The sequence below is a fragment of the Notolepis coatsorum genome, assembly GCF_963971535.1.
Source record: "Notolepis coatsorum genome assembly, chromosome: 2".
Taxonomy (NCBI): Eukaryota; Metazoa; Chordata; class Actinopteri; order Aulopiformes; family Paralepididae; genus Notolepis; species Notolepis coatsorum.
The window spans coordinates 207787693-207802593 of NC_140166.1; the positions used below are offsets into that span (position 1 = coordinate 207787693).

At 42.1% G+C, this 14901-nt stretch overlaps 1 protein-coding gene across 1 annotated transcript in view; it reads left to right on the top strand.

Annotated features, from left to right (window-relative positions):
• Positions 1 to 14901, top strand: part of LOC311223711 (kelch-like protein 10) — a gene marked incomplete at both ends in the record, with an annotated part of 105085 nt that overhangs the window by 11736 nt on the left and 78448 nt on the right. Inside the window, 3 exons of the mRNA XM_084308483.1 lie at positions 7680 to 8109; positions 8380 to 8925; positions 9164 to 9313. Of these exons, the coding sequence (XP_084164609.1) occupies positions 7680 to 8109; positions 8380 to 8925; positions 9164 to 9313 (1126 nt within the window). The remainder of the gene's footprint in view (positions 1 to 7679; positions 8110 to 8379; positions 8926 to 9163; positions 9314 to 14901) is intronic.

Below are 14901 nucleotides of genomic sequence, written 5' to 3' on the forward strand. Positions count from 1 at the left end.
CAGAGAGATGGGGGGGGGGGGGGGGGGGTTGGGACAGGGGTTAGAGAGTTCCCATGTTTGTAGTGGGCGGAGATGGAGCAATAAATACATGTAGTGAGCATATGCATACATGGTGACAGTAGAATCATAGTATATAAGAAAATTGTGAAATTGAGTAATAGATAGAACTACTGCAAGCGTATGGATACAGGGTGAGATACAAGACAATAGCTCAGGGCCATATGCCCCGTGGGGGCAGGAGGAGTCACTCAGAAGGTTCAGCACTGCAGGCCAGACAGAAGGCGGTATGAAGCTGTTCCATGGAACCGGTTGAGACAGAGACAGAGGTTAAAAGGTTCTCCCATGTCTGCAGAAAAGCAGACATGGGAGAAAATAGACATCCTAACTAAACTAATAATAATAATAATAATAATACATCTATTTTATATAGCGCTTTTCCAGGTGCTCAAAGACGCTTTACATGGGCAGGAGAGACAAACTATGGCAAAACAAAAAACAGAACAAAAAAATAATACATGACAAAAATAAAATAACACCGACAGAATTAGAGGTCAGAAGCAAGATTGAAAAGGTGAGTTTTGAGGGCTGATTTAAAAGATGTCAGGGTGTTTGCATCACGGATATGGCTGGGGAGGGCATTCCAGAGGGAGGGGGCAGCAGCAGCAAAGGCCCTGTCGCCCCAGGTCCGGAGCCTGGTCGTGGGAGGTGTTAGGAGGTTGGCATCTGCAGACCTAAGGCGACGGGTGGGCGTGTGACGGTGGAGGAGGTCGGACAGGTAGGGAGGGGCAAGGTTGTTGAGGGCTTTAAATGTGATGAGTAGTATTTTAAAATGTATCCTGTATTTGATTGGAAGCCAGTGGAGGTCGTGGAGGACAGGGGTGATGTGATCAGAGCGACGGGTGGAGGTGAGCATGCGGGCAGCAGAGTTTTGGACATATTGGAGTTTATTGAGGATAGTGTTTGGTGAGCCGTAGAGGATGCTGTTGCAGTAATCTAGTCTTGATGATATGAATGCATGAACCAGTGTTTCAGCAGCGGAGAGTGATAGGGAGGGGCGGAGACGAGCAATGTTCCGGAGGTGGTAGAAGGCCGATTTGGTTATGTGGTTCACATGGCGGAGGAAAGAAAGGGTGGAGTCCAGGATGATGCCAAGGTTACGGACGTGAGTGGAGGGGGTGACAATGGTACCATCAATATTTAGGGTGAAATCCTGGGTGTGGCTGGTGAGGGATTTTGGACCGATAATGATGATTTCTGATTTATTGCAGTTTAGTTTAAGAAAGTTATTTTGCATCCATGTTTTGATGTCTGTGAGGCAGGTGCTGAGGGTGGAGAGAGTGGTTGGAGTGATAGTCTTGGTGGAGAGGTAGAGCTGAGTGTCGTCTGCATAACAGTGAAAACGCAGGCCATGTTGGCGGAGAATCAGACCAAGTGGAAGGATGTAGAGGATGAAGAGCAGGGGACCAAGTACTGAGCCTTGGGGGACACCATGAGTGATGGGGGCAGTGGGGGATTTGCAGTTGTTGATAGAGATGAATTGGTGCCTGTGTGAGAGGTATGATTGGAGCAAGGTGAGGGGGATTCCGGAGATGCCAACGGAGGACTGGAGACGAGTGATGAGGATGGGGTGACTGATGGTGTCAAAAGCAGCGCTGAGGTCTAGACAGATTAATCTAAAGGTCAGTCCCCGACCAGGTGAGATCAGGGTAGGTTGAAGGAGAGAGAGAAAAGATGGGTCTTAAGCAGGGATTTAAAAGCTTCGACAGAGCAGGCGCCCCTGACGACGGCAGGTCATTTGTTCCACAGGTAGGGAGCGCGGTAGACAAAGGCTCTGTGGCCGGCGGATTTCTTTTTAACCCTAGGAATCGATAGAAGCCCCGCATTTTGTGAGCCCAGAGCACGAGCGGGCGAGTATCGGGAGATGAGATCGGATAGATAGAGCGGTGCAAGCCCAATTCAAAATTTTGTAGGTGAGGAGTAGCACTTTAAAGTCAGATCGGGCTTGAATAGGAAGCCAGTGTAGGGCGGACAAAACTGGTGTGATGTGATCACATTTTCTAGTTCTAGTTAGTATCCGTGCAGCCGCATTTTGCACGAGTTGAAGATTTTTGATGCTTGAATTAGGTAGACCTGAAAAAAAGTGCATTACAGTAGTCCAGACGTGATGAGACAAAAGCATGAATCAGGGTTTCAGCATCAGCCAGAGTTAAAATGGGGCGAATTTTTGCGACATTACGAAGATGGAAGAAGGCAATTTTGGTGAATTTTTTTATATGTGCATTAAATGAGAGGGAGGAATAAAAAATTACTCAGAGTTTTTTTATGGTGGAGCTCTGGGATACATGACAAAGTATCAAAGTTGAGGGAGATATCCTGAAACAAGCCTCTGTAGTTTGGGGGGCCAACAATTAACATCTCAGTTTTATCTGCATTAAGGAGTAGAACGTTTTGCGACATCCACTCTTTGACGGCAAGCAGGCAGGCCTCAAGATTTTGTAATTGGGAGGAATCATTTGGCTTAATAGGTATATATAATTGGGTGTCATCAGCATAAAAATTTAAGTTTATGCCAGATTTGTGTATGATATTGCCGAGGGGTAGCATGTAAATCGAAAATAGCAAAGGGCCCAGGACAGAGCCTTGTGGGACACCACATTGCACTGGGAGGGTCTCAGATGTTAAATCATTATAGACCACGCAGTGTGTTCTATCAGTTAAATACGATTTAAACCAAGCAAGTGCGTGACCCCGAATGCTAACATGATTCTCAAGCCGACCTAGAAGAATCTAATGATCGATAGTGTCAAAGGCTGCACTGAGATCAAGCAATAAGAGCACAGAAGTTAGGTTTGAGTCAAGAGAGAGCAGTAAGTCATTTGTGACTTTGGTAACTGCCGTTTCGGTGGAGTGTAAGGCTCTAAAGCCAGATTGAAAAGATTCATTAAGATTATTGTTTGATAAATGGTCAGTAAATTGCGTTGCGACAATCCGTTCTAACACTTTGGATAGGAACGGAAGATCGGAGATAGGTCTGTAATTTTTCAAGATTAGAGGGTCGAGGTTCGGTTTTTTAAGTAGTGGTTTAATGACGGCTGATTTAAAGGCCAGGGGCACCACGCCAGTAGCCAAGGAGGTGTTGAAGATATTGAGTAGGGCAGGGCCTAGAGTTGGGAAGAGTTTTTTGATGAGAGTTGCTGGAAGAGGGTCAAACAGACAGGTTGAGGGTTTAGCCGCGCCAACCAATTGAGACGTTTTCAAGGCAGCATAGCGTATGGCTGGATTCAAAGTCAGGGGGAAGGCCCACCAGAGGTTGGGAGGGACTCTGATTGTTGAGTAGGCCAACAATTTCATCTCTTATGAGATACATTTTCTTGGTAAAGAATTTAATGAATTCGTTAGCCAAGAACGCATGGTTTAGGGCACTTGAGTACGTTTTGCAACTGTGTCAAACAGAAACTTTGAGTTGTTTTTGTTTTCATTAATGAGCCTGGAAAAATATGAGGTTTTGTGCCTTTATGTGCCTTTTTGTAGTTACGTAAACTATCATTCCAGGCAAGGCGGAATACTTCGAGTTTGGTCGAATGCCATTTATGTTCAAGTTTGCAACAAGCGTTTTTAAAGGAGCGAGTTTCCTCCGTAAACCAGGGAGTTTGTTTTTGCGGAGCACGTTTAATTTTAGGCTTAAGGGGAGCGACAATGTCGAGCGTGCTACGAAGGGCGGCGTTAAGTTTGTCTGTAAAGAGATCGAGGGGGCCAGAGTAAGAGAGGAATGGAGAGAGGGTGTCTGGTAGGCAGTTAACTAGAATTGGGACAGTTGAGGCGTTAATACGACGGCTCATGTAGGATTCTACACTGTCTGGATGAGAAACCGTCAAATCAATTTGAAATTTGATGAGGTAGTGGTCTGAGAGAGCAGGAATATCAGGGAAACGGTCAAATCTGACACAGTGAGACCACGGGCTAGGACTAGGTCAAGGGTGTTCCCACCACTGTGAGTGGGTTGGTCAACGATTTGAATGAGACCGAGTTTTGTTGGAATGAATGTTAAAATCACCAACAATTAAAATGTTATCTGAGCGCGTAACAAGCTCAGAGATGAAAGTGGAAAACTCATCTAGGAAGAGGGTGTAAGGGCCTGGGGGGCAGTAAAGGACAGCCATTACAAAGGATGCAGTGGAGGGATGAAGCAGGCAGCCACACTTTCTGTTGGGGGGAGAGGGACGCAACAGGAGCACCTCAAACGAGGGAAACTTACAGTTTGCGTCAGATGTAAAGTTGTGCTTAGAGTCATAATAGAGCAACTCCAAATGAATTATTATCTTTATTTTATTGTCTTATTTTTCTTTATTTCTATTATTTTTACTTAAATATTTTATTAGCATTGTTATCATTGTTTTATGTATTTTTTTTTATAATATTATTTGTTCTTTTTTAATGTCTTATTTTAGTGTTATTACATGTTTTCTTATTGTTTACTATCAAATTTAGCTATTTAATTATTTTAACTATTTAACTTTTTTTTTATTTATATTATTCAAATGGAACTCAAATATGTTCCGTTGTGATGTCACAGTATGATGTCACAGTATGATGTTCCGTTGTGTGATGTCACAGTATGATGTCATAATCAAACATTCTAGAACATTTGTGTATCTATTCAACAATTCTCTCAGAAGATCTCAGATCTCAGAAGTCAAGTGAAGATCTCACTTGTTGTCTCCGGTTACTTGTCTGTAAGCTTGAATATATACTCTAGATACAATTTTAAAATCCCCACATGGAAAAGGAAACAATGTCCTGTACAATCCATAATGAACTGCGTCTGGAGGGAAGGTTCTGTGATGTGGTTATTAAAGTCAACAGTACTGAGTTTAACGCCCACAAGGCAATCCTGTGTGGCTGCAGCGCCTATTTCAGGTATGTTTAGCTTGGTTCAGGTTAGCTTGGTTCAGGTTAACTTGGTTAGTAAAAGGATACTATACTGGATGGGCATTTTTAAGAAGAATCCAGATCGATTGATTGCATGCTATACTCGAGTGATCATGTATTACTCGAAAAGGGGAAAAAAACTCAAAGAAAAAAAAATATATATATTGATTTTTTTTATTTCTTTTACTTAATTTTGTTCATTCAGTATAAGTTTAAGGAAACCAACAAACAATTATAATCTTATACATACATGTGAAACAAATATGTACAAAAAAAAGATTTTTTTTTAAATAATTTAAGATCGATTTTTCTCATAGCTATGAGTAATCGGGCCCATCCCAGTACGTCTACTGTAAAAAAATACTTACTGTATGTCTACTGTAAAAAGATACTATACTGTACTTCAGCGCACTCGGTTGGCACTGCTCAAAACGTACCTTTTTAAAATAGCTTTTAAATGAATTATTATCTTTATTTTATTGTCTTATTTTTCTTTATTTCTATTATTTTTACTTAAATATTTTATTATCATTGTTATCATTGTGTTATGTATTTTTTATTTTTTTTGTTTTGTTCTTTAATCGCCAAAAACGCGACGTCTTTCCCCGCCATGCTCATTCTGCCAAAGACGCGTACCACGTCTTTGATATCAATATTTAAAAAATCTGTGATCGAAATCATATTTCTCCCCCGGAGACTTGAGATCTACTGTTGAGCCCCTCTCAACTCTCCAACGATTCAATAGCGCCATCTGGTGGCCGATCGGCAGATCGCCCAGAGCGGAAACAGGAAATGGAAGCTGGTGCTCATTTCAATTCGGTCCGATCACTCGGTAATAGTCCCAGGACTCGAGCTAGACACAACGGATAGCAATCCGTTACCAATAACTCGATAAACAACATGATTTGGACGTATATACTATTATACAACCTTATATACTATTATACAACCTGGAAATGGATCGCCTATTTCTACATCCCATAATAGGAATATTTCTGTTCCACGCTCATCGCCCAACGCTATGAGGAAGCTACGGTAAGATTCAGTGTTATTTTTTAACGTGTTCGATACTAACTGCTCTAATGATCATATCACCCACACTAGATGAATCATCTAACTTTGGCCAAGGAATTATAAATGACCCCCCCCCCCATCCGGTCAACATCAGATGATCAGTAGTAACTTCTAGAAGCACGTCCATTTGAAATTTTTTATCTCGCGCAGATTCCTATCAAACTGTATTTCATCATCAATATAATGCATTTGGGGCTATAAATCACGTTCTGGAGAAAGCTGCAGAAAACGATAAAAACATACTTATACTTTAGACCGTATTTTAGTATGAATATGTGAATGAAAAAGTATAACGTTGCTACACCCTGAACAATAGATATAGGACGTTGAATGGGCCATAGTAATGTCAATTTAGCAATACAATTTAAAAAGTTATAGCCCTGCAAAGAAGGTAAACATCCCCATAGACAAATAGAGCTGGCGTGGGATGGTTTATTCTGAATTTAAGCCTGGCGATCAAAGTGTTAATGTCTTATTTTAGTGTTATTACATTTTTTGCTTATTGTTTACTATCAAATTTAGCTATTTTATTATTTTAACTATTAAATTTTTCAGTCTTTCTTATTATTTTATTTCTAATTATTTTATTGTCTTATGTTATTGTCTTACTGTTTGTCTTATTTAGCAATTTTTACTATCTTATCTAGTTGTTTTATTACCGTTTTTATCATTTTCATGTCTTGTAATTTCCATCCTTAGTTATGGAGTGATTGTAATTATTTTATTTCTTTTGTATCCTTTTGTTTTTGTTTTTTTTGTAAAGCACTTTGAGCTGCAATCTGTATGAATGGTGCTATATAAATAACGTTATTATTATTTTACATTTATTTTAACTTAAATTAAAAAAATATATTTTAAGACTTCTAAAGAATGTCATGTTTTTAGACATAATATATATATTATTCAAATGGAAACTAAATATATTATACTTTATTATTATATTACATTATATTATATCATACATAATTATATTATTCAAATGGAACTCAAATATGTTCCGTTGTGATGTTCCGTTGTGATGTCACAGTATGATGTTCCGTTGTGATGTCACAGTATGATGTCATAATCAAACATTCTAGAACATTTGTGTATCTATTCAACAATTCTCTCAGAAGATCTCACTTGTTGTTTCCGGCTACTTGTCTGTAAGCTTGAATATATACTGTAGATACAATTTTAAAATCCCCACATGGAAAAGGAAACAATGTCCTGTAGAATCCTTAATGAACTGCGTCTGGAGGGAAGGTTCTGTGATGTGGTTATTAAAGTCAACAGCACTGAGTTTAACGCCCACAAGGCAATCCTGTGTGGCTGCAGCGCCTATTTCATGTAAGTTTAGCTTGGTTCAGGGTAGCTTGGTTCAGGTTAACTTGGTTAGTAAAAAGATACTATACTGTACTTCTACTGTAAAAAGATACTATACTGTGTCTACTGTAAAAATATACTATACTGTATGTCTACTGTAAAAAGATACTATACTGTACTTCTACTGTAAAACAATACTATACTGTACTTATACTGTATAAAGATACTATACTGTACTTCTACTGTGAAAATATATTATACTTCTACTGTGCTAAGACCCTATACTTCTACAGTGAAACTATATTACTACACAGGACAGAATGTTGCTTACTGTTTACTCATCAGATATCTCTATACTCTGCATCCCACAGAACCCTCTTCACTCGCTGGAGCGACTCAGAGAAACTAGTCTACACTATCCCTGGGGTGTCCGCGGCTATGATGCAGCTCATCATAGAGTACGCCTACACACGCGTTGTGCCGGTGACAGCAGAGAACGTGGAAGAGCTTCTGGTGGCAGCAGACCAGCTTCTCGTCACTGGCATAATGGGAGCATGCTATGACTTCCTAGAAGGCCAGCTGTCTCTGGAAAATTGTGTTGGCATCTGGAGGTTCGTGGACATCTACTGCTGCCCTGACCTGAGGCACAAGGCCTATCTCTTCATCGTGTGTCACTTTGAGGAGATGCTGCGTGTCTCACAGGAGTTTGTGGAGCTGTCCCTGCAGCAACTGGTGGACATCATCGAGAGGGATGATCTAAACGTGAAGAGCGAGGAGACGGTGTTCGAGGCCATCCTCTGTTGGATCGACCACTCCTGTGAAGAGCGTAAAACACACATCCCTTTGCTGCTTCCCAAGGTAACTAATTGTATTACTGTGCATTGCATTAAAACAACACTAGGTTCCCTAGTACAGTGGTTCTCAAACATTTGGGTCCAAACCGTTCCCTAGCAACAGAATTCCAGTGAAACCGTCTACAACCACTGTCTAAGTTGTACCCGCTGTCTGCTTGTCTCTTCCCAGGTTCGCATGGGATTGATGAGGCCTGACTACTTCCATAACAACGTCCAGAACAACCCTATGGTGAGGGAAAGCCACGACTGCAGGCCCGTCATCCTCAGCGTCCTGAAACCCCCTGGCTCCAACAGGCTCCCAAACCCCATGAGGCGCCCACGCCTGCCCCAGGAGGTCCTATTGGCCATCGGAGGCTGGAGTGGCGGCAGCGTGACCAATGGCATGGAGGCTTACGATATCCGAGCCGGTGGATGGATGGGCGTGAGCGTTGAGGCGGAGAGTCCCCGGGCCTACCACGACACAGCTTATCTCCACGGTCTGGTCTACTGCGTCGGCGGCCACAACGGCGTAAAGCCTCTCAACATTGTGCGCAGGTTCAACCCTGTCACTCATAGCTGGCTGCAGGCGGCTCCCATGCACTCACACCGCTGTTTCGTCAGCGTGGTCGCGTTGGGCGGCTGTATCTATGCCATGGGAGGGTTCGACGGACACGTGCGACTGAACACCGCCGAGCGCTACGAGCCTGAAACCAACCAATGGACAGTGATTTCCCCCATGCTGGAGCACAGGAGCGACGCCGGTGCCGCAGCGCTCCACGGCAAGGTGGGTGGAACTGAGGAACACACGTGTGGTAGATGAACCCAAGGAACGTTCACATTAAAAACTAAGCGATTGGTATCATTCAGAATCAGACATCATACATGTCTTTATTGCCAAGTAAGCTTGCACATACAAGGCATTTGTCTTGGTCCTTTGGTGCATCAACATTAACAGACAATTAAAGTAGAATGAAATTAAATGGAATATATAAACTAAATTAGAATATTCTTTCTTATTACAGGTTTACATCTGTGGTGGCTTCAACGGGGCGGAGTGTCTGCTCACAGCTGAGTGCTACAGCCCAGACACCAACCAGTGGACTCTGATCGCCCCCATGAGCAGCAGGCGTCAAGGAGTGGGAGTCGCTGCGTACGGAGGTCAAGTCTATGTGGTAGGTGCACGTGGAGACAAATGCTTTATACTAGATATTTTGATAGATACATTATGTATCATTTGACTTGCAATGCTGGTGTGATGCCCTCATTTCCCTAAGTGGATTAATAATGTGTCTGCCTGCCTGTCTACCTGAGACACACACTAAAACATTCCTCTCATGTGTCCTGTCCTCAGGTGGGAGGGATAGACGGTAAAAAACGCCTGGATATCTCCGAGGCCTACAGCCCCTTGACTGACTCCTGGCGCGCCCTGCCCACCATGCTCACCCCCCGCAGCAACTTTGGCATCGGGGTGTTGGATGACCTGCTCTTCGTGGTCGGAGGCTTCAATGGCTTCAATGGCTTCAACACCACCTCCAACGTGGAGCGCTACGACCAGAGCAGCGACAGGTGGACGGTAGCCGAGGACATGAAGATCCACCGCAGTGCCCTAAGCTGCTGCATAATGCATGGCCTGCCTAATATGAGCCAGTACGCCGCTCCCCGTGGCGCCCTGCAGTGACCCCTGGAGGAGGAGGAGGCAGCAGGGGGATCCATCTAAGAACCGTAAACATTTATTAGACCAGTCCAAAAGAAATCCTAATTAATGAATAAATTACTATCAGCCAAAGGTGGTTACGTTTCTTTCTTCTAGTAATTCCGACAATATCTGTTTTTAGTTTGTGTAATGCACATAATATCTGTTTTTGGTTTGTGTAATGCACATAATATGGGTACTTTTATCCATATGGTTGAGCCTGTTAGGAATTGCACCTCCAACCCAAGCAGATTGCAGATCACTCTCTCTATATGGAGGCTACCATCTCTCCTCACTGATACTGGACCCCTAACAAACACACACACATACACACAGTATGTACAACAGTGCTGTATATACTGCATATTTATGCCGCATTACCGCATTTATATATATATACATATTTGTCTGCATATACCTGCATATAACCCCTCTATATACAACCCATAGCTCTGTATGATAGCATGTACAATAATGCTGCATATACCATATTATATATACATATATATATTTATTCTCCCCGCATATATATCTATCCACACCTGTCTGTACTTACCTGCACATAGTCCTTTTACATATCTGTAGATACTATATCTATATTATATTATCTGTACATATCTTACTCTTACTAGTTATGCTGCTGGCCAGTATGACTACTACCATACTGTCTGTATACCTGTATCACTGTACAGGTATAATACAATACAATTATAATACAACTGTACATACATCTGATTAGCACTACACTCAACAGTACTAATTTGTATATTTTGTACCCAGTTTAATCACCTGTACATTGTACATTGCTGTTGCACTTTACTGTTACATTTGCACTCTGGTTGGATGGCAAACTTATTTCCGTTGTACTGTACTTGTGCTGTATAATGACAATAAATTAGAACCTAATCTAATCTAATAAGTAACCAGGAGGGGTATACATCTCTGGCAGATAAGGGTCAATGGCATTGTTTGACAAATAATATTGAGTGCATAGTAGTATAGACATATTAGCAAGATAGGTGGTAGTATAAGAATAGTAGCATAGTAGTAGGGTACATACGTAAAAAGTCAGTAGGTAAGAGGGTTAGCGGATAGCAACATTACGTAATGTTAGTAACAGACTGCATTCACTTGATGCAACATGACAATACATTTGAATCTAATCTAATCTTTAGAACAAATTATTCAACAACTATTAATTTCTGCTTCCATTGTGTGCCTCAACGAACACATCAAAGACGTCAGACGACCACTTGCTTCTCTTCTTCCTCGCCGCGGTGCATTCTGCCGTGTCTGCATTGCTGTCCTAATTAGTGTTCTCTTCTCATTCTTCAGAGGAGAGCTGTGTGGGAGCCTGCAGTGGGGGGCAGAGTGGAGGAACAGATGCTTGCGTGGGTCCAGCAGGAGTCATGTAATATAATAAAGAGACCATCTGACGGTTCCTGTTGTCAGGCGGCGGCTCTACATCTGCCTTGTCTCTCCATCCGCCCCCCCGCCCCCCCCGTCCCCCGTCCCCCGTCCCCCCGTCCCCAAAATTTAGCTGGGAGCCTCTTGAGAGCAGAGCCTATAGACAAGAATGTACGTGATGAATAGAATAGAATAGAATAGAAATCCTTTATTAATCCCGAGGGAAATTCGGCACTACAGATCGCTCACATTGAACAATAAACATTTAAGTAGTCAATAGGACTCAAATAAGAATATAATAATTTAACAAATAAGAATAAAATACAATAAAGAATAAAATACAGTCTGGGATATACATTCTCGTATGTATATACATTCAAAAATCTTAAATATAAACTATACAGCCAAAGATATACAGAAATATACAGTAATAACAAGTTAATGTTTATCATGCTTATGCCTGATGTGTGAGGAATAACAGCTGAAGAGTGTGAGTGTGTCAACTGTTTAAAGAAATATATATAGTTTTCTCACACATAAAAATCGAAGGAACACGCCAACCTTTTCCCCAGAGTCAGACCAGAAGATAGGTACCTTCTCATCTCTGTGTGTGCAGTACAGAGAGAGACCTGCAGAATGACTGGAAGTGGAGATGGACCAGTTAGCTTACTGTAGCTCCATCATAAGTAATGAAATACACTTTCCAACTGTTTCATTTACATGTTTTACCATGATGTGTAGAAATTACATTAACTTTATATTCTTTACATTTTTGCAAATTAGACGAGGGTAAACAAGGGCAAATGGCATGTTATGCATCTGCTTCTTCAGGTTTGTGTAACCCCAGGTTACTAGAGAAGAGCAACTGCATCCTAGCATTTGTTTAATTGATTCTAGGGAATAGAAAGTATTGTATAGAAATAGTGAGTGAATACTTGCAACGAAAATAATGCAACGAATAGTTAATGACTCCAAAACTGATGTAACATTGAAATGAGATTTGACCAATCAGAGCGTTAGGCCCGCCTCGTACGTTTAACCTTGAACTCCGGTCAAGACCAGTTCTTTCTTTTTTCGAGTCAAGAATGACACCAGGTGGATGTTAAGATGTCCCTCGCGTCGGAAATAATTGTAACGTGAGAAAGAATACTTGATATATGATAACTATCAGCAGATTACTGATAGAAGAGCAGTATATGAGAGAATACTTCTATGATACCCTGAGTTGATTTAGGAAAAAGAACCTTTGTGGATATTGTGAAAAGTGCGCGAGCGGATTTACCATACACTCGTCGACGGTTGCTAGCAGGGCCGGACTGGGGAAATAATTCATACCGGGAGATATAGCGCGAAATATAGCCCCAATCAGGCCACTTTTTAAGCGGGGGGTCTTGGGGTCCCCCACCAGGAAATGTTTTGTTACAAAGACTTAATTTCCTGCATTCTGGTGAATTTTAGTGCATGTGAATCACAAACTAATGAGCCAACAATTGCTTAGTACAATGTACTGTTATGGACCTCAAATAAAACTGTTGTGGCACTAGCAATGCTACTCTCTCCACCTTCAAAAAGAAAAAAGCAAGAGCACAACATATTTTTCTATTTACTATTATAATACAGTTAACCACTCTCTCCTGTAAGGGCCTTTCTTTTTCTTTGTTTTATCCCTCTCTCCTCCACCCTTTCTTTTTCTTCCACTGTCCATCTTGACATCAACGTTAATTGACTTTCGCTCTACTGTATCTCTCCCGAGTCCCTCACAACCCCCTCCAATGTACAGTAAAAATGACCAAGTATGGTCTTGTCAATATTCCAATGTACAGTGTTGCTTGTACAGTTGTACAGTGTCCCCCACCCACCCCTCCTACCCCTCCTACCCAACCTCCCCCCCACCCACCCAACCACCTCCAATGTACAGTACCCCCCCCCCCCCCCCCCCCACCTACCAAACCTCTTCCAATGTACAGTTTCTACGTCAAATGTATATACTTCTTTTCTGGACTCTTTTCGTATCACAAACAGTACTGTATTTGCAAATCTGGTATGTCATAAATGTATAGATGTAGCAGTACTGTCTATCTGTATGTCATATATGTTACGATGAATAAAAAATGGGGGACCCTGATGTAAACAAGACGAAAGTCTTTCTCTGGTCTGCATCCCCTTAACAATTGTATGCATTGAGCTGTACTGTACTGTACCCATTCTGCAATCTGTTAATAAAGTTTTCAATCAATCAATCAATCAATCAATCAATCAATCAATCAATCAACCTGGCTCATTGCCTGGCTGTTATTCTGCATCTGAGTGCCGTCTGCCATTCCATTCGCCGCCTCCGCTGTCAATCAGTTGTATCGCCTGGTCCCGCCTCCACCAATCACAAGCGGCAGCACGGCTCCATTGTGATCCGCGTGAGGGAGAGAGTCAGATAGTTCTCCAACTCTGCCGCAGACAGTGAAATCCTGGTTGTTCCCCACCCACCTAGGTTATCTAACTATCGCGCCGCGCCGCCGCCACAACTAGAAACAATGGCATTTATATACATTTTTTTTTTTTATCTGTGCAGGCCAGGCCACCGGGAAAACTCCCGGTGCTCCCGATGGGCTGTCCGGGCCTGGTTGCTAGTTAGCATCAGAGAAACCCTTGGTGAGTCTCAAACAAGAGAAATGTGAATATTAGAACGTTGTGTTAATATGAGAATTTAGTGTAACGATTAACGTTACCCTGGCTAATTAGCCACCGTGAGCTTGTTGTAGCTGGCTGCCATAATAAGCAGTATAACGTTAGCTGGAATGTCGCAACATTGCTCCTCACAAGCACGCAGGGCCGATATACAGACAGGCGATGCATGAAAACAATGAAAAGAGTGAACCCATTTACAGGTTGTAAATGCACTTTATTGTATACGGTTACGGTTAAATTACCCTAAAATACCCCAAAGTACCCAAAAGTACCCTAAAATACCCAAAAATACCCCAAAATACCCCAAAGATTGAATCACCCCAAAGTACCAGAAAATACCCTAAAGTACCCCAAAATACCCCAAAGTATCCCAAAATACCCCAAAATACCCCAAAGTATACCCCAAAATACCCCAAAGTACCCTAAAATACCCCAAAGTATACCCCAAAATACCCCCAAAGTACCATAAAATACCCCAAAGTACCCCAAAATACCCCAAAGTACCCTAAAATACCCCGAAGTACCCCAAAGTACCCCAAAGTACCCCAGAATACCCCAAAGTACCAGAAAATACCCCAAAGTACCCCAAAATACCCCAAAGTACCCTAAAATACCCCGAAGTACCCCAAAGTACCCCAGAATACCCCAAAGTACCAGAAAATACCCCAAAGTACCCCAAAATACCCCAAAATACCCCAAAGTACCCCCAAATACCCCAAAATACCCCAAAGTACACTAAAATACCCCAAAATACCCGAAAGTACCCCAAAATACCCGAAAGTATACCCCAAAATACCCCAAAGTATCAGAAAATACCCCAAATTATACCCCAAATTACCCCAAAGTACCCCAAAGTACCCCAAAGTACCCCAAAATACCCCGAAATACCCCAAAGTACCCCAAAGTACCCCAAAATACCCCAAAATACCCCCAAAGTACCCTAAAATACCCCAAAGTACCCCAACATACCCCAAAGTA